The sequence below is a fragment of the Solanum dulcamara genome, chromosome 6, assembly GCF_947179165.1.
Source record: "Solanum dulcamara chromosome 6, daSolDulc1.2, whole genome shotgun sequence".
In the NCBI taxonomy this organism is placed as follows: domain Eukaryota; kingdom Viridiplantae; phylum Streptophyta; class Magnoliopsida; order Solanales; family Solanaceae; genus Solanum; species Solanum dulcamara.
Window position 1 is genome coordinate 6,952,961 of NC_077242.1, and position 20,535 is coordinate 6,973,495.

Genomic DNA, 20,535 nt, shown 5'->3' on the forward strand with positions numbered 1-20,535 from the left:
TATCTTTAACAAAAAAAATGTTGTAAATATATTCTTTTTATGTAGTTGTTCGTATATGTAAAGTTAGCTTTAGTTGTAATTAAATCAGTGTCCTGATTAATGTGTGAGTTAGATGCGTTGATGTGTGTAGTTTGAGTTAGATGTGTTATACAAAGATTTAGGAAAGGCTCAAATGTGCAACGTAGTGAAATGATTACATATGACACTTGTAAAAGGGGTGAAAGTTGATAAGTAATGAAGAGTTTAGACAATTTCATATGGCAAAATATGGTAGTAATGGGGCTCTGTTAGTGGTTAATGACACGACTGAACCAAATGTGTCATGGTAACGACATAAATAAGCACACGTATTAATAAATGGAATGGCATATTTAAGCCATTTTTAAAAGTTCAATGGCATATTTAAAATTTTTTCCTAAATATTAAGTTAATGTTTTTAATTTTGATCAAATGTGTAACTAATATCGTAGCTCCACTCATGTACTCCTAAAAAAGGTCACTTATTAAGAAGCACAATATTTCTCTTGTTCTTAGATAAAAAGTAATAGTAGAAGTTGAGAAAATATTTTGAATTTATAGAATTTGATTTTCTTTGTAAATTATAGTGTGAATAATGTGTTTAATCCAGACGTAAAATCTTCCTAGTTTGTATAGTTATGTATTTTTTTCGAAAAAAGGTCAAAAATGCTCCGGGACTATCAAAAAAATGTAAATATACCTTTCATTTTCCTATTTTGCAAAAAATAGTCCTCTAATGTATTTTTAGTTCACTTATGTTCTCTAATTTTAAAAATAATTTAAAATCCACATGACGTTTCATTACTAGTCCAATTTTTAACTGTGATTTCAATTAAATAAATTCACTCACCCAGTTTTTGACTTACCGACCCAAGCTATTATCATACTTTTGATATATATATATATATATATACTTCAAATTTCTTTTTCGTGAAAAATGGATTCTGAAAGTTGATCTTTTTAGAAAATGTTTTTTTTTGAAAAAAATCAAACTTTGGAGATTGATTAAAGAAAATTAAAATCAACTTATAGAGATCGATTTAACTAGATTTGCCAAAAAATAATTTGGAGATGGGTTTCACGAAAATAAAATTACTTTTTAATAACATCAACTTCCATAGTAGATCTTGTTAGTGCGAAAACTCAAAAAAAATTCAAGTCAACATCCGAAGATAGATTTCACGAAAAATACTGTTTAACAAAATTGACCTCCACAGATTGTTTTTTAGCACCAAAATCCAAAAAAACATAAATTGACTTACAAAAGTCAATTTTATTTTGTTTTTAAAAAAATTATAAATATCGACATTGATTTTCATTTTTATTTTAATATTAAAAAAGAATAAAAATATATTTTAATTTTTATTTATTAGTTGACTTTATCTTTCGTTATTCTGTCCGATCATTCATATCCTTACCATTAAGAAACTTAATAAATATACCCATCATGACGATTTTCCAAAATCGATTAAAATCACAGGATTCCTTTTTTTAACCCGAACCAAAGTGTTTAAAATAAACAAAACCCATAACAAATTAAACCCATTTTCATCCGTGAAAACGTCGTCTTTGTCTCCATCTTCTCATATCTTGCGACCTTACCGATGCTTCTCTCAATTCCAGCATCCCCACCATTAATTTTCCACCATTTTTACCCCTACTGACTCCTCCCTCCTCACTTGCCCTTCCTGCTCCCTTCCCCTTCTTCTCAGAGAATTTTTTTTGTTGCTGTAATTTTCATAATTTGAAGAGGTAGTTAGTGTGGAACTCTAAATGAAAGATTGAATTTTTTTGAGCGGCTTCATTTTTCTGGAGATTGAGTCTTTGATTTAGATTTTCTTGTGTGAATTGCTGATTGCTTTATGGGTTGAAATTGTGCTTATAAAGATGCACGGATGGAGGTGTGTGCCCTGAGCTAGCAGAAAATATGGAAATATTTCATCAAAGTAGGTCAGTTCCATAAGCCTCAGTTGTTTATTTCATCCGTAAGTTTTTGCTCACGTTGTGAATCAGCAAGTCGTCCACAAGCTTGAGGTTGCAGTTAGTTTTGTTACGGAATGCAGTTCGATTATCTCTGTCTTTTAGGTTGTACAGGAACTAGAACGTGTTGAGAAAAAACAACTACTAATTCCCGTCAACACAAAGATTTAACGTGAAAAACTCCCAATTGGAGAAAAACCACGGCTCTCTCAGAAAAATACTCACTATATGCAAATTATTACACCATACAATGCACAATATTTTTCTCTACACACCCCAGTTCCTAAAATACTACACCCAAGATATCCAAGAGAAAATTCTCTAAACCTTTACTATAATATATAAGGAATTGAATTTTTTTTGGTGGTGTTATAAACCAATGAGCTAGGCTCATTTTATAACTGAAAAATGAATTGGCCATTCAGCAATGTGGAACAAATTTTGCTTCTTTTCAAAAGAAACATAACAAATCTCTACCTTTTGAAAAGAAGAAAAAGTGCAATCCGTTGGCCCTTTACAGCTGTCCAGCTACACATAACAGTGTCAATTCTCCACCCGACTCTAATCTCGACCAATCATACATAGCTGCAACTTTCACATTGTCTGCTACTGACAATCATAATTCTAAATTCAAGAATTATCATACCCCCACCATAAAGAGTACATCCACTCAGATTGAAAAAACCAATCCAAGAATTTTCACTTGAAATCACTTTCCAATTTCAAGAATTTCAATTTTGGCTCATGTCGAAAAACTTGCTAATAACTTATGGTGCAACCCTCTTGTTGATTTCTTGAAAGTTCATTAGCCATCGACATTCTTTCCACCACACATCTTGCATCACCTATCAATCAATGCCCATGTGCAAACTTGTGGACCAGCTACCAATTAAACATTCTCTTCCATGGCAATTTTAAATGTAGCATTCATGCCATGAGAATTTTCATCTTTCTTACAAAAGAATATTATCCCCTCGAAGACAACATTGACAGCATTTCCTTTGGAGCTTTCAGCCGAACTAGCCCCATTATTTGGACATTTACTTTTAACATGTCCCGATTGACCACAATCCCAGCAAACAACTTTTTTCTTGGAGCTTTTATTTTGCTTCCATTTTCCTTTAACAACAAGAGCTGAATTTTCTTGAGATTTTTCATCTCCATTCTTCAATCTTTTTTCCTTGGAAATTAATTTGCTCGTCACTTCCGAGAAAATCACAGTTTCCTTCCCATACATTAAAATGGGTTGCATGTAGTTATAGGAAGATGGAAGAGACTAAATGAGTCGAATTGCCTTGTCTTCATCATTAATTTTCACTCCAATTGATTCTAATTCAAAAATAATCTCATTCAAGACACTCAGATGATCAGAAATAGTTGTACCTTCATCCATTTGCAATTTATGAAATTGTTTCTTAAAATATAATCTATTTGAAATACTTTTGGTTTGGTACAATTCTTCAAGTTTCTCCCAAAACTCCTTTGTTGTAGACAATCCAATCACATTAGCAAGATCATTTTTAGCTAAACACAAGCGAATCTGACTTGCCTCTTTCATGTCTAGCTCTTCCCACTCTTCATCACTAATTTTGAATTTTTCTGAGTCTCCACTGCTTTCAGATTTGTCTGAACCCTTGTCATCTTTTCTGATTTCTGATCTAAGACTAGAAAATCGATCCTGAAGAAGGTATACAAAAAATGTTATGCTATTCATTCTTTTTCCTTTTAGATAGTTCAATTTATCGTTGGAATCACTCATATGTTTATACTTGTTCATCTTTAGTAGGGAGTATTTAGGTTTGGAAAATCTATGGTTTTGCTTTGTGTTTCAAATGTTGAATCTGATATGAGAATCTTTCTTTGATTCAACTTGTATTGGATCATTCTTTTTCTAATGTATCTTGTGATCCTTTCTTTTCATGGTATAAAATACCCAAATATACTGGTTTTAGATACTTAAATTTTGTCTTGCTACCACTTTTGGTTTGGATCAATTGTAAGCTCCATGCTATATATGAGATTTTGGTTTGTGCTTGTATACTATTTTGAATGTTGGCTCTTTCTGGGCAACAACTTATTGGTATGTCTAAATTTGTGCAAGTGTGCCTTTACTGATCTAAGAATGAAGAAAGCTTTTCAGAAATTGGTATAAATTTCATGAACTTATCGCATTTGTGTGCAGGCTAACTCTTGTTAGGGGCCATTCATAATAGAAATTCTGGATTTCTATGTTGTTCTCGAATTTTTGGATCTCAGAATGAAAATGTAGTTATGTAACTTTATCATGTGAGTTACATCTCTACTTATCGATCCATGAGTTCTATTGATATTTTTTAGATACAAATACTTGTGACTTGTTTTTCCATTAAAACTATTTTAAGCAGCATCTTTTTGTTGTTTTAAATATTACTATTAGTACTATTTATATATATATTTGGCGTATTTTTCACATTTTTATTTTATTAATTATGATGATGATATGACCTTAAATGAGGATCAACAATGATGTCACACGTTATATTAGAACGTGGGTGGATGAAATGGAGGCTCGTATTTGGTGTCTTATGTGATAAGAACCTGTTATCGAGACTTTAAGGTTAGTTCGATAGAGTGGTGGTTATACCAACTCTGTTGTACATGGTTGAGTGTTGGCCAATCAAGAACTCTCAAGTTTAGAAGATGAAAGTAGCAGAAATGAGGATGCTTAGATGGATGTGGGCATACTAGGAGGGACAAGATCACGAATGATGATATGTAGGGCTAGGTAGGGGTGACATGCATGGCACACAATATGCGAGACTGGGATGATTTGAGCATGTGAAGAGGAGGAACACAGATACCCCAATGAGGAGGTGCACAGGTTGGCAATGATAAGTCTAAGGAGAGGTAGAGGTAGACCAAGGACGAATTGAGGAGAGGTGATTAGGCAAGACATGCTACATCTTCAGCTCACCGAGAACATGACCCTAAATAGGAGAGCATGGAGATCGAAGATTAATGTAAACAATTAGTAGGTAGTCGAGTGACTTCTCTCTTCCTAATGGTAGAGCAGGGTTCTAGGCCGGAACACCTATCTACTTGCCAATCTTATTAGTATGCTAGTATTATCTTATTCTTCATTTCTATTGCTATTGTTGTCTCTTTTACTTTGGGTATCTTTTGTTTTGTTCAAACCTATTCTGGAAAATGATTCTCTAGAGTCGAGGGTCTATAGAAAACAACCTCACCACTCCCACAAAGGTAGGGTTAAGGTCTACATACATCCTTTTTTCCCCAAACCCACTTGTGGTATTGGGTATGTTGTTGATGTAGTATTCATAAAGCTGACCTCAACTTGTTTGGGGCTGAGGCGTAGTTGTTATCCTTTTGACGTTTTGTGTAAGAGATAGTTGATCTCATGTTTTATTATCATGAACAGTTATCTCTAAATGGAAATTTGATATGCTGAGATTGATGCACTCTAGGATTTCCTCAATCTGATCAATTGAGGGATGACAGGTCTTGTTCCCGTCCTCTTGGTTTATAGGAATAACAATTGTCAGTCCCTCTCTATAGATTAATCCTCAATCTGGAAAAAACTTGTTCTTTCTGAATATCCCAATTTAAGGCTAACGATTTTCTTCAGCTCATAGTTTCAATTTCTCACACCTAAAACGTGTTGTGATGTTTTACAGAAATGAATATGTCTGCAAAACAAGGAGTTGTGTTTTTAACGAAGACCGCTTCATTGGACTACCAAATGCCATCCTCATCCATATTTTCACCTTATTGCCATTAAAGGATGCTGTCAGAGGTTTCTGCCATGCAAACAGAAGATTTCATCAGCTCTGGCCATTCATCCACACACTCAATTTCGATCAATGCGTATTTTTGGGGCACAACTGTGGCTATTATTGTCGAGCTAGTCGTCCTAACTATGACGAAAAGTTCCTGATCTTTGTTCTTCATGTGCTTCTTCTTCATAAGGGCCCAACTATTCATAAGTTCTGCCTTAAGTTTCATTTTACTCATTTTGGCAAAGAGCATCCGGCAGAACAGACATATGGCAGTATGATTTCCTGAGGAGTGAAAAAAGGATGGCTAATGAAATTGGTATCTGGATCCAGTTCGCATTAAATAAGAATTTGGAGGTACTGGACTTGTCTTTCTCTGAGCATGGTACAAATCATCCAGAGGCTTATGATCTGCCTAATTGTGTTCTAAGTTGTCCTCATTTGGTTGAACTCCAATTGACATACTGTAAGATAAATACAGAAAAGAAGAGTCAGCTGAAGTCTCTAAAAACATTATATCTTGATAACATTATGCTAATGGACCAATCAATGGATTATATTCTATCTGGTTGCCCAATGGTTGAGGAATTGACGCTGCAGCTTTGCTATAGCCATAGAAGAGTGGTTCTGCTCAATTCAAATTTAAATAAATTGAAACTTGTCATTTGATGGCTTCAACCAAGGATACATGTCTCCTGTCCAACTCTCATTTCATTAGATGTGTCTGGAGGTGCTGGATATTGCAAATGTAGCATCTATTGCTGAAGTGTCTGTCAATAATAATCTTATATTTGACTTTGATGGGTACAATGATTACCAAAACATGAGAATATTCCTCCAAACATTTACCGGGGCCAAAACTCTCAAGCTATGTTCCTGGTTTGCTCTGGTAAGCACTTTTTCTCTTTCTCCGCAACTTTTCCAGGTATAGTTATGATTTCTGACTCTATGGAGAGATTACCTTTAGGGTGTTATACTAACTATAAACTGGATTAGAGGGATTATGGTGTTGGGTTTTGTCTTTAACGTCTCAGGCTCAGGCATCTGTCAATATTTCACATAACACTGTGCAATCAGCTTTTTAAGGCTTTTGTTACTTACCTTGTGGTAGTCAGCACAAATCCTTATTCATTAAGCTCAATACTAAAATCACTATTAATTTTGTTTCTCTAACTCTTATGTTTAATTTTTTGTCTGCCTAGGCATTTTCTGTGTGGCAGTTGAACAGTCTACCAGCTTCGACCTTCAGCTGCAAATCCCTTCATCTTCAATTGAATATTGTGATATGGCACCTACCAGGAATACTTAACTTGCTGAAGCACTGTCCTTGCTTGGAGAATCCTATCATCGAAATTACTTCTTAGATGAATCTACACCCCAAGCATGACAAAATTTAATTGTTTTATTGCTCTTGTTGTTAACTGCGTTCTTTGAAATGTTTGTTTGGACAGTACACTAACAGAGTAGGTATGACTGGGATATCATGTTTTCTAATTCTATTTTTTTCCAAAAGATAAACAACAGTGAAACTTAATTTTCAGAACTTTTATGGTTTTTTATATATTGTTTGACGGTAACCGTAGATGTGTTCTCATCTTGTGTTACCTTAGCAATTTGTATTTTTTAGTCCTGCTCAGTGTCTGTTATATTTTGGTTGGTACAACTCTTAATGTGAGATATGCTCTTGTGCTTATTTTAGAACACACTCTCATGGATTCACCTATACGATTTTGATGCGGGTGAATATCGGAATATGGTAGATGCTCCTGTCCATTGCTTGATTCATCACCTTAAGATGGTGGAGATAGCTGGTCGCGTAATGGAGAGATGATTCAGTTTCTGGAATATTTGCTCGGGCATTCCATGGTGTTGAAGAAAATGAAGATATTTGCAAAAAAAGGAAACCTCTGACCCAAATAGTCTTATGTCTGATAAGGCTCATGAATATGAAGAGAGGCTATTGAATGCACCAAAAGCCTCTGCCTCTGCTACAGTGCTCTTCTACTGAGGTGAATCCTTCAGACGTATTTTAGTAGTTCGAACAGTTTGTTTCTGGGAACTCTTTTGCAATAAACAGTTAGCTGTTATTGGTCTAGATAAGTTTTAAAACTCGTGACAATAATGTGCACAATGAATTGCGCTGTGGACACAGTTTCCTGCATTTTCTGTAATAACTGTTGAAGGGCTTTCCTGTTGGATGTTATAAGGTTTTTTTTGTGTGTGAGAAATTGCATTTACATGAGGACCTAGAAGAGGAGAAAGGTAGATTGATGGGCTTTCTATTAGTTGTTCAGTTTTCTACTACTAAATTTCAGAATTTTTTTTAATTGTATTAAGTGGCGGAGCCAAGATTTTCAATAAGAGGGTTCAAAATCTTAGATACATGAAATTGCCGAAGGGGTTTCGACATCTACTATATATAAATAAAAATTATTTTAATCATGTATAAATAGTATGATATTTCGCGGAAGAGGGTTCAAATGAACTCCCTAGCCACCATGTGGCTCCGCCCCTGCGTGTATTACATACATACATTGACATGCATTTAATAAAAATATTCCACAGAACTATTCCGTTTAGCCAAGTTTCTTGAAAACCAAAAGTGTTTTTGCTGCTTCTTTTTGAAAGTGCTTATTTTAGAGAGTTGAGGTGTTTGGCCAAACTTTTAGAGAAAACACAAGTTCTTTTGAGTACTAGCAGGAATTTTGCAGTAGAAAATATCAGCTCTCCTCTGGAAGCACTTTTGGATTTTTGGCCAAGCACAAATTCTACTCTAATATTGGCAAGTGTGTTTTCAAATTAGTTTGCCAAACACATTCTGCTATTCTCTAGGAGTACTTTTTCGAAGATCACTTTCCACAATAAGCAGATTTTAAAAGTTCGACAAACGGACTATATATTAGATGACACTACTTATAGCAATGAGTCTCCATTGCTTGTACCAAACATAAAGTTGATGGACTATAGGAATATAAAAAACATAAAGGTTAATTTCATGTTTGTTAGATTGAATATCAGTGGTGAATCAAAATTGTGGTTCTTCATCTGTATTAGCATGTCATGCTTTGTTTTTAATAACAACTTTGTGGTAAATAAGGGCTATTATTTTTTCTTTCCATTGACAAGAATTTTGTTTTGATTGGCACTTTTGGACATTGCATCACTGGTCACTTTCCGGCCCTGTTTCATGTATTTCATCAGTGTCTCCTCTTGAAATTTTCTGGCATGATGAACACAGAGCCAGTGTCCTAGCCTTGGAGAAATGAAACGGCATCGCCCGTTGATCAATCTTGATTGATCTTAGCTCTTGCAACTCTTTCTTTAGCCTATTATTTTCATCATTCAAACTCTGGCACCATTTCTTCAAGAAGTCACAGTCTACTTCTGTTTGCTTCAGTTTAGTCCTTTATAACACATTTAGAATTAAAAAAGGAAAAGAATTAAGAATGGTTATATAATAAAAAAGAAATATGAAATAAATATAGTAAATAAGATTTAATTACCTTGCTCTTCTATTCTGAAACCAAACTTCTACTTGCCTTGGTTTGAGTTTTAATTTTGCTGCAAGTTCTTGTTTCTGACCCTGCATTAGTTAAAGAAACTTCCCATCAATCTATCTATAAGTCAGGTTATACATACACTTATAGTATAAAATTTCTTTATCCTGTTAGCGTATATAAGTTAAATCCATAAAGACATAAAACTATAAGACAGTTACTGATACCATAGCAAGTGTAGTGTGGTGTTTGAAACTGTCTTCAAGCAAAGTGGATTGTTCTTTGGTAAGCCTCAGTTTCTTTCTCACACCAATCTTCTTGCTTTCACTGTTAAATTTGCTGTAATTTTTACAAGTTTTTGCGCTGGACCCATCAATCTTGTTGGTGCCATGATCACTAGAATGAAGAGGAATAATAGATAGATCTAGACATGTAATTTTCTTTTGATGATCACTTGTGGAAAGTCCAAGTGTGAGTCTGGTGTCACAAGCTTCATTGCCATTATTTCCCATAGAGAGAAGAATGAGTCAGAGTTACTTTGTTAGGAAACGTTTTTTTTACCTACAGGAAGATAATGGTATGATTTGAGAGTTGTAGTGAAACTGTTCCATTGAGAAGGATCTTTATATGGTATGTTTAGTTTCAAGACAATGAATGAGATTTGATTAATTGTGTATTAATTATACAAGAGTCATTAATAATTAAGTATGAGTTTAATGATAATTATGGCATGCGTTTAAAACAATTGACTCCTCTTAAGGAAACCAATAACTTACACTTTGAACAAGACTTTGTTTGACTTGCCCCCTATTTCCCAGAATAATTTTTATATATTCAAAAGGGCTTTTCCAATTCCAATTACGTATAGAAACTCTTAACACATTTATGATTCTCAGAAAAATAAATGAGATTGGATTGATTTCATACATTTAGTAACGAACTAACGATAAGAATAATTCCATGACAAAAAGAATCATGTAATTAGATTAAAATAAGAACCCATTAAGAGACTAGGAGTTTGTTTTGCCTCTATCCCTAAATAATTGTCGTGTTTTGCTTTTCGAGAGTTGAACTTTCTGAGTTTTGACAAACATTTAAAGATTTTTTTTACCATATAGATATGAGAGAAATAAAGCAAAGTATGGTATATTTTGTATAGCTTTAAAGATTAGTAAAATGAACTCTAGATAAACCAAATGTGACAATTATTTCAAGTACTATACAACACAAAATACTATGACGTTCATAATAATAATAAATAACAATTTAAATGATATTAATAATGTCTTCCATATTCAATCGGATGTTCAAAAAAATTAGATAACGATCTAACAACGACCCATGAAACCACCAAGTAGGAGTTCACCAAAACCCCATCACCACGGGAGATGAAAGTCTAGTGAAAGATATTTAATAAATTAAAAAGGGAGAAGGGTCAAAAATACCCCTCAATTTTCATTTAATAGCTAGTTTTACCCTCCGTTATACTATTCGAACATTTATACTCTCACCGTAACGAAACTTATCATCCATACCCTTCAACCGGATAGAAAACCCCAAATCAGATGAAATTGCCTGATTTTTTTAAAAAATAACTCAATTTTCTCATATAACCCAAACCCAACCAATCTATAGTCGCTAGCAAAAGAAGAAATAAGAATAGAATCAATAAACTGAAATAAACAAGCAAGTAGTCGTTGTAGTATAGTGGTAAGTATTCCCGCCTGTCACGCGGGTGACCCGGGTTCGATCCCCGGCAACGGCGCTGTTACTGTTTTTTGCCTGTTTCTCTCTCTCTCTCTCTTTTTTTTGGGTTGTTTCATTTTTGTGTTTTGTGTTTTTTTTTTTTTTTTTTTAGTGGGGGCTTAACTTTGAAGTATGGAACTAACTTTTTTTTTTAAAAAAGGTATGGAACTAACAAATATTTTTTAAGTTTGGTTCTATATAAACTAACTTTATCTAGAACACAAATTACAACCACTACTTACTTACCCCTTGGTTAAGTGATGTAACTACGATTATATTAAGCTAATTATTAATTTAACATGCTATGTAAATTTCAAAAGGATTATTTGCTTTTAATTATTAGGGATGCCCAAAAAATTGAACCGATCAATAAATTGAACAAAATAAAATTGTTATTGGTTTAGTGTTATTTGTTTATTGTTATTGGGTTAACAAATTTTTAATGGTTTTATAAAAAAAATTATCAAATTATCAGTTCAGTTTTGATTTTAATATTGAGTTATTATAAACCAGTAGCCCATTAAAACCATAGTAATTTACTATTTTTCTCCTACATAAATATTAAATATTAATAATACCTTATTGGTTACTACATTCTATCTTTTGCCTTTAATTCACACTTCACACTGACTTTGAGTTCACAAGAAACAAACTATTTTATTTATGTTGCACTTGTATTGTTCTTTTCTTGTTAGTTACTATATTATTTTATTTTACGAGCACTCTGTAGAGTCACATTATTGTCTTGTTGCCCAAATTGCTGGAGAACTCATATATTTATTTTATGAGCATTTATCAAAAATCCAACAGTTAAGGACCAAAAATCGATAAAAAATATTTTATTAATTTGGTTATTGATTTAGCGTGTTAAAAAACACGGAAGAGCTTTACTTTGTACCGCCTGTTGTTTGCAAGTGAACCTAATAATGCCACAAGGCGGAGAGCCTTTCGATGAAGTCGGTTTGGCCACCTTTAAGTGAAGGGGCGTAGAAAATGAAGTTAGATTCGGCCAAAAGTAACCTTAGAGAGGTTTGCTACAGTGATTCGGTGGTCGGTGGCCCCTTCGAGAGCTGCGGGTCCTTTCCGCTGCATACGTCGGTGGATCAGCCAAAACCAGAATCAGGACATGTGCCGCCTGCTATTCAAACAAGGTTCAAAGATCCCCTCCCCAAAGTATGGTTTAAAGAAAGCCTTTCGGGTTAGTGAGGAACATGATAGTGAAATAAAAAATCAATAAACCCAACCGATAATACATAAAACCCAATCAAATTAATCGATGCACACCCCTTAAAGTCGTTTCTTTACCATATTAGGCTCGTATAGCTTAGCAACGAATGCGAGAAAGCGAGCTTCATTTAATAACTTTTATCTTATATTTTATCTATACTCCTTCCATCCATTTTTACTTGTTCACTTTACTAAAATAGATGTCCAACAATACTTGTCCAATTTATGAAATCAAGAGATAATTTACACTTAGTTCCTAATTTACCCTTGTTATTTATTAGTAGTAATTTTTTTATTACATTTTTCAAGACATTATATTTATAATATTCAAAGGGTGATATAGTAAAATTACCCTTTTATTTATAATTTCTTAAAAATTGTGTAAAGTCAATAGTGAACAAGTAAAAATAAATGAAGGGAGTATATAAAAGAGAATACTTAACCCCGCCTACCTGCTCTATTCTAAGTTACAAATTCATGTTATATAGCTTACTCTATGATGTGCGATGTTCATTAACCGATTCTGTGCCAACAAATAATTCCATACTTACTCAGTGCCATATTTGTCTCAACAGGGTGATGGAGAGTTACGATCAAACGGCATGAACTAAGGACAAACTATTCATCGTGTTGGACTATATCTATCAATATCGGTATTCAACCATGCACAATGATATGTGGCGTTATCACGAGTAACAACAACAGAACGATTAACCATCCTGAACGCGTGCGGGGTCATAGAAAACACTGCATTCCTTTAAGAATTGGAATTCAAAGAAGTATTCCAGAATGTACGCCAAAGAGGTGGAGGAAGAGACGATGCATTTCTTACTCATTTGGAATTTGTTGCAGCCATTGCAACATACCGTTACTATAAATGGTTTACAAACCCTAAAACGTAAACGGATAGCAAATGATCATGGGTTAGCTTAATGAGGATCGAAAGCAAAATCTTGAAACATCAAGCTGTAGTAAAAGAAGAATTTTGGGAGTTTCTCTATTAGCTTATTGAAGTGAAATCCCTAAGGCTTTATGCACCAGGTTACTGATTACATGTTTCAGTCTCTCTTGCAGATACCATTATTTTGGAAGTTGAAAAGAAAAGTTAGAAGCCTTTCTATGCCAATTAGGGAAATTACATTTGCTTCACTTCATGAATCTTTCTCTTTATACGCAATATCTTGAAAGACAAGCAAAAAGATCTATCTTGACAACGAACACGTCATTGACTAATAGTTTCATTGCATGGAACTGCCGCACTAAATTGGATCCCTGGCTATTCAATAACGTCAAACATGTTTGTGAATTCTACTTAGAGTCTCTAGAGTTCTAACTTGCTTCAGTTTGGTCAGTAAATTTTCATTCCTTTAGTTGATTAATAATTTAGATGTAATGATCTAAGGTTCATAATCAGTCTTAGTGGTAGCAGCTTCCAAGCATGATATCTGTCGTTAAGGTGGAGAACTGAACCAAGAATTCTCTTTGAAAAGTTGCGGGGAACTCTAGAAAAGCAAAAAAAAAAGTCCATAAATTAACTTGTGAGAGCATAGACTCTCACACATACACATGAAATTGAAGCTTTTCGAGAACAAAGGTTAGTACTATTCTATTCTCCAGCTTAAATTTGAAAAGATTTCTTTGTCCTTTGTGTAAAAATATCTTGCTTCTACCTTTTATTCTATCATTCCTACATAACTGAAAATAAAATCTAATTGCATTTATTATTAGCTACGCTAAGATTTTTCTGAAAGATTTCATTTATAAGCTAGGGAATGTTTTCTCTCTTGCTCCAATTGTTATATTAGTAGCTTCTGAGTTGCATTCTATTGCGGTATAAATATTTGGTAACATATAATTAGTTTCCTTCCTTTGTTTGGTAGCATATTTGGTAACATATAATTAGTTTCCTTATTTCAATATTGTATCACAATATATATATTCTCCTTTGGGGAATGAATGGACATGAGAAAATTTTACACAGTTCTTTTCATGGTATCTGAGCCAAATTTTTCTCTCTCTTCATCGTAACTTTCCATGGCTGGTGATAACGTACCTCCTCCACCACCACCCAAAATTGAGTTTACTTCTCCCTATTTTCTCGGTCCTCAAGACCGACCCGGGGACTATATCACGCCTACTCGTTTCAAAGGCGACAATTTTGATGAATGGACAACCGACATACAAACGGCGTTGGAGGCACGACGTAAATTTGAGTTCTTGGACGGCACTATCACTGAACCGCAGCCTCCTTGTACCAAGTCCGATTGGACTGCAATTAACGCAATGTTAATCTCTTGGATCACCAATACCATTGATGCTGATGTCAAATCTTTCTTGTCAAAATTTAGAGAGGTCAAACCCTTTTGAGATCACTTTCAAAGGAGGTTCTGCAGACTAATGGACCACGCGTTCAACAACTTCGATCTTCCCTGGCTAAATGTGAACAAACCAAAACCATGTCAGTGTCCGTATATTACGGAAAATTACATGCTCTATGGCAAGAATTAGATCATCATGAGCCCCTAATTTTTTGTACTTGTTGCTCCAGTTGTACGACGGGTCATTTACATGAGGTTCGTCGTGAGCAATCTAAACTTCATAATTTTTTGATGGGTCTGTATTCCGAGTATTACTTTTCGCTGCGGACTAATATATTGTCTCAAGATCCATTACCAAGTCTTGATAGGGCTTATCAGCTTGTGATTCAAGAGGAACGTGTTCGTACAGCCAAACAAGAATTCGAGACAATGTTGATCGAGGCTCTTGGATTTGCGGTTCGTGCTACTGCCGGACGGGGCCGTGGTTCTGCAGATCGTCCTATATGCTCACATTCCAAGAAGGTAGGATATGTGACTGAAAAGTGTAGGTCACTTTTAGTGTGCTCTTATTGCAAGAAGCGTGGTCATGATGTTAGTAAATGTTATGACATCGTCGGTTATCCCGAAGGGTGGACTGAAAGAGTGGAAGGCTGTCTTCCACTGGTCAAGGTCGTGGCTTGTTACGTGCGATTGCCACGTCCGACAGCACCTCCATGTCTTTACCCTAGGCAAATTGTGTAACAACTACATCAAATAATGTTGTCGTGGGTCAGCACTTTACTTCCGATCAATGAAAGGCTATTACGGGATTTTTTTGGTAATGCTACAATTCTAGAAAATCGCTTGAATGGTAAGTTTGATGTTTCTTCTTGGATTATTGATACCGGTGCTACTCATCATGTTACCAGTGAGAAATCTTGGTTGTTTGACGTCTATACCGTTGATTGTCCTATTGGTTTGCCTAATGGTGAAACAGTGTTTGCTTCTTTGGAAGGATCTGTTCGATTGTCAGATATAATCATTTTACATCATGTTCTTTATGTGCCTTATTTACGTTGTAACTTACTCTCCGTCCCCCAACTTACTAATAATTTACGCAATATTGTCTCTTTTAATTCTTATATGTATGCTATTCAGGACCCACTAAAGGAGCTGATTGGAACAAGAGTTAGGAGGGACGGACTATACTATTTTAGCAAATCGAATGTGGTGCAACATGTGTCCACTGTCATGGCAGTGTCAGCATTGGAATTATGGCATCGACGATTAGGGCATCCTTCTGAGAGAGTAGTTAAGTTGCTTCCTCATGTCAGTAGTGATAAGAGTAGTTTAGCAAAGGATTGTGAAGTGTGTTTACGTGCAAAGCATCCTAGAGACAAATTTTCTTTAAGTGATAATAAAACGTCTAGAATATTTGAGAAAATATATTGTGATTTGTGTGGTCCATATCGACATGTTTCATCTTGTGGAGCTAGTTATTTTCTAACAATTGTTGATGATTTTTCCCAAGCTGTTTGGATCTACTTGTTGGTTGATAAAACAGAGGTGTTTCAGATGTTTATGGTTTTTGTTGCTATAATTGATCGATAATTTAATCAAACAGTTAAAGTTGTACAAAGTGATAATGGTACCGAATTTAATTGTTTGATCAATTATTTTACTTCCACTGGTATTCTGTTTCAAACCTCTTGTGTGGGTACTCCGCAATAGAATGGGAGAGTAGAGAGGAAGCATAAACATATGTTGAATGTTGCGAGGGCTCTAAGATTTCAGGCCAATTTGCCTATTTTTTTTGGGGGTGAATGTGTTCTTGCTGCATCTCATCTCATAAATCGTATCCCCATACCCATATTACAAAATAAAACACCTTTCAAAATTTTATTTCATAAACCTCCTTCTTTCGATGCTATTTGTACCTTTAGATGTTTGTGTTTTGCTCATAATCAGAAAACTCAGGGTGATAAATTTACTAGTCGAAGCAGAAAGTATTTGTTTTTGGGATATCCATTTGGTAAGAAGGGGTGGCGGTTGTTTGATTTTGATATGAAGAAATTTTTTATCTCTTGCGATGTAAAGTTTGTGGAGGATGTGTTTCCTTTTGCTTGTCCGGAAGATGTCCATATTTCCTCTAATTTTTTTGATATGGGTGCTGAAATTGATGGTGATTTTATGGTGTACGGAGATGAATTAGGAGGCGAAGTTGATAGTTCGGAGGCTGCCGAGCAACAACCGCAAGCTACAGCCCAACCAACGTCTGCTGGCATCCAGGCCGAGCTGCAACCAACGGCCACTGCCCAGACCGCTGGAAGCCCAGCGCCTGTTGGCAGCCGGGGGGGCAACAACACCATACTCTAGCCACGGATGTGGAAGGTGGCTTGGGGCATGGTTTTCGAGAGAAATTTCCCTATTTTTGCTTCGTGATCATGTGACATACTCAGTTTTTGCTAATAGTCCATCTCCTACTACTCCAGTTAACAATCACTCCTCAGGTACTCCCTATCCTTTGACATACTATATTAATTGTGACAATTTTTCTGTAAATTATCGTAAGTTTCTTGCAACTATTATTTTTGGTAAGGATCCTAAGACCTTCAAAGAAGCCATGAAACACGAAGGTTGGAGACATTCAATGAAAGAAGAGATACGTGCATTAGAAGACAATGGTACATGGACTTTGGAACATCTTCCTCCGGGTAAGAAAACACTTGGTAATCAATGGGTGTACAAGACCAAATTTTTGTCAAATGAAGATGTGGAATGGCTCAAATCGCGCTTGGTTGTGTTGGAAAATCATCAACAAGCAGGGATTGACTACAATGAAACTTTTGCTCCGGTCGCCAAGATGACTATTGTACGAGCCTTCCTAGCCATTGCAGCATCCAAAAATTGGGAACTTTACCAAATGGATGTTCATAACGCCTTTTTACATGGTGACCTTGATGAGGAGGTGTATATGAAGCTCCCTACCGGGTTTGAAAGTCCAGATCCTACGTTGGTGTGTTGTTTGCGCAAATCGCTGTATGGGTTAAAACAAGCCCCTAGATGTTAGTGTGCAAAATTGGTGACTGCTTTAAAAGAGTACGGTTTCCTACAATCCTATTCAGATTATTCTCTTTTTACATTTACTAGAGGAAATATTCAGATTAATATCTTGGTTTATGTTGATGATCTTATTATTTCTGGGAATGATTCCGCTGCACTTGCAACTTTCAAAGCCTATTTGAGTGATTGTTTCAAAATGAAAGACCTTGGGTCTCTCAAATATTTTTTGGGTATTGAAGTAGCTCGTAGTTCATTAGGGTTGTTTTTGTGTCAACGCAAGTATACTCTTGATATTATCTCTGAAGGAGGGTTGTTAGGTGCAAAGCTAAGTGGGTTCCCTATTGAGCAAAATCATAAACTGGGCCTTGCAAATGGAGATTTATTATCGGATCCGGAGGTCTACCGTAGATTAGTCGGGCGTTTGATTTATTTGGGGGTCACTCGACCGGACTTGGCATACTCTGTTCATATTTTGTCTCAATTCATGCAAGAACTTCGAATTGAACATTGGGAAGCGGCCTTGCGAGTGGTCCGTTATTTGAAAGGCACCCCAGGATAGGGTATTTTGTTGTGTGCTGACAATGAGTTGACTTTGCAGGGATGGTGTGATTCTGATTGGGCTGCTTGTTCGCTTACTCGCCGTTCGTTGACAGGTTGGCTAGTATTTCTAGGTCAATCTCCCATCTCTTGAAAGATAAAGAAGCAACACACAGTTTCTAGATCTTCTGCAGAGGCTGAATATAGGTCCATGGCTGCGGTCACTTGTGAGTTGAAGTGGCTGAAAGGTCTGTTGTTGAGTTTAGGTATTCAACATCCCAAGGCGATCAAATTATTTTGTGATAGTCAGTCCACTTTGCACATTGCAAAAAAATCAGTTTTCCATGAACGAACAAAGCACATTGAGGTAGATTGTCACTTTTTCGTGATATAATTAATGAAGGATTGATCTCTCCGTCACACGTTTCAACATCTTCACAATTGGCAGACATTTTTACCAAAGCTCTCGGCAAAACTCAGTTTGACTTCTTGCTTTCCAAGTTGGGCATTTTTGATTTTCATGCTCCAACTAGAGGGGGGGTATTGCAGTATAAATATTTGGTAACATATAATTAGTTTCCTTCCTTTGTTTGGTAGCATATTTGGTAACATATAATTAGTTTTCTTATTTCAATATTGTATCACAATAAATATATTCTCCTTTGGGGAATGAATGGACATGGAAAAAGTTTACACAGTTCTTTTCACATTCATATAATGCAGAGTAAGTATTGATTTTCTTGTATGTCCTAATTCCAATTATTCTGTTAATATTTTGCACAACCCTCACATGACCCTTATTTACATAAGCGGCTTTTGACGCATCGAACATATCTCAAATGTAATTGCATTGCCTATAACTCATTTAATATGAGCTTTCTTTATTCAGTGTTCCAATAAAATTTGTAATGAATATCTAGCGAAGTCAAGGTAATATCTCCTCATTTTAGACTTGGATGAAGCGGACTATTGAATATTGACACAAGAATTTCTGTCTAGAGAAAAAAAAAAGACGTATATATGGAGGTTCCTTTTTGTTAGCTCCTTTCTTTAGGGGGTGGAAATTTTTGTTTCTCTTGAAATTTTGGTAATTATAATGACATTCGTTTCGCAAATGCTACTATCGGTACATGGCTCTTTAGATACAATTTGTAAGGCAATTTGAAATAAGGAGCAACAAATACTACCAGTATTCCAAATATTAATGAGTGAGATGGTCTGAGAAAACATCCAACTCAGGTTTGCGCTTATTTTGAATTTTTTTTTGTTTACATGATAGTTAGACTACAATTAGTTGTACATAAATATATGTTTGCTTGCATTGATAATTCATGTGTAATCCTATTGATTAGGTTTAGTAGTTATATATTGTGAATAACTTAAATATTAATTAATTAATCAACGTGATTTTCTTCATTTGTCTCTTACAACAAATGGAAAACACCTTAATAGTTATTTGTTTCTTGAGTTTAATAACTACTGAGAAACCAATGGAAATCGATTTCATCATTCTTAAAACATTAATTCATTAGTTAATGTACCGCACTAATAGAAACAATTGGAAAATACCTTATATAACATTCTCTGAAAATATCAATTTGAGATAACTTAATCCGAGGTCCAAGCTCGCTAATGAACCACTAAATGTTGAATTCCCATGAAAAAAAATCAGTTTGAGAAGTATGCTGACTATGAGAGTATAAATTATAGTGGTTTCTATTCTCATGTTAACTAAAGTTTGTTTCTTGAGGTTAATAACTACTGAGAGCATATAGTATAAACGTGTTCTAAACGCAGCAGTGTTTTAAGATTTCTTATCACATGAACATGGCATCTTTATTTTCACTTGAACATGTTAGTTGGATATACTGTTTGTTCCACATGAGATTGTATTAATGAGATATAAGTATTTGATACCATGAAACTTTAATATCTCCAGCTTGTGATACTTCAGTTTCGTCTATAACAATGCCAAAATTATGTCCTGTCAATATAGGATTACGGTTTTATCCCTAATTTATACGTTCCTTCACTTGCACCAGATTCTTGAAACTGATAGCACTGTGGATGGTGCTCTTCTTCCTCTGAATAGTTACTACGGTGATCAGATGACTGGCATTGTGGTAGTTCTTGAATTTTGGACAAACTAGAAGAGAAATTGAAATTGTCCGGCACAAGAAAATGGTGATTGAAGCAAATTTTTCCGAAACTTCCATTAGTACAGGAAGAATATATGTCTTTTTTCATAGCTACTTACAGGTGTTTTTATTTCTCAAAATTAGAATAGTATAATATGTATATTACTCTACTTTTCACATAGATTGTCTTTGTATGATTAATGAGTGCATCGATTAAATTTCTATTTTGAAGGTTAAATGATGTTATTTGCTTGATAAA

At 35.0% G+C, this 20,535-nt stretch overlaps 1 protein-coding gene, 1 non-coding gene and 1 pseudogene across 2 annotated transcripts; 2 read left to right on the top strand and 1 right to left on the bottom strand.

Annotated features, from left to right (window-relative positions):
* The first annotated feature begins 1,520 nt into the window (after positions 1-1,520).
* LOC129892642 (putative F-box protein At1g49610) lies at positions 1,521-7,999 on the top strand (annotated as a pseudogene).
* Positions 8,000-8,931: 932 nt separating this feature from the next.
* LOC129891890 (homeobox-leucine zipper protein HAT22-like) lies at positions 8,932-9,780 on the bottom strand. Its single transcript, XM_055967366.1, has 3 exons — positions 9,496-9,780; positions 9,275-9,354; positions 8,932-9,175 (listed from the first exon to the last, which is right to left on the bottom strand). The coding sequence occupies exons 1-3, from the start codon at positions 9,778-9,780 to the stop codon at positions 8,932-8,934; spliced, it is 609 nt and encodes a 202-aa protein (XP_055823341.1).
* A 1,181-nt stretch (positions 9,781-10,961) lies between these two features.
* On the top strand, positions 10,962-11,033 carry TRNAD-GUC (transfer RNA aspartic acid (anticodon GUC)). Its single transcript has one exon. It is a non-coding gene; the product is annotated as a tRNA-Asp (tRNA).
* Positions 11,034-20,535: the final 9,502 nt, after the last annotated feature.

Coding starts and splice junctions, on each gene's coding strand:
- LOC129891890 (XM_055967366.1), bottom strand. CDS start 9,780: ATGGGAAATAATGGCAATGAAGCTTGTGACACCAGACTCACACTTGGA. Junction 9,355..9,495: donor ACCACACTACACTTGCTATG/GTATCAGTAACT, acceptor TAACTAATGCAG/GGTCAGAAACAAGAACTTGC. Junction 9,176..9,274: donor TTTCAGAATAGAAGAGCAAG/GTAATTAAATCT, acceptor TGTGTTATAAAG/GACTAAACTGAAGCAAACAG.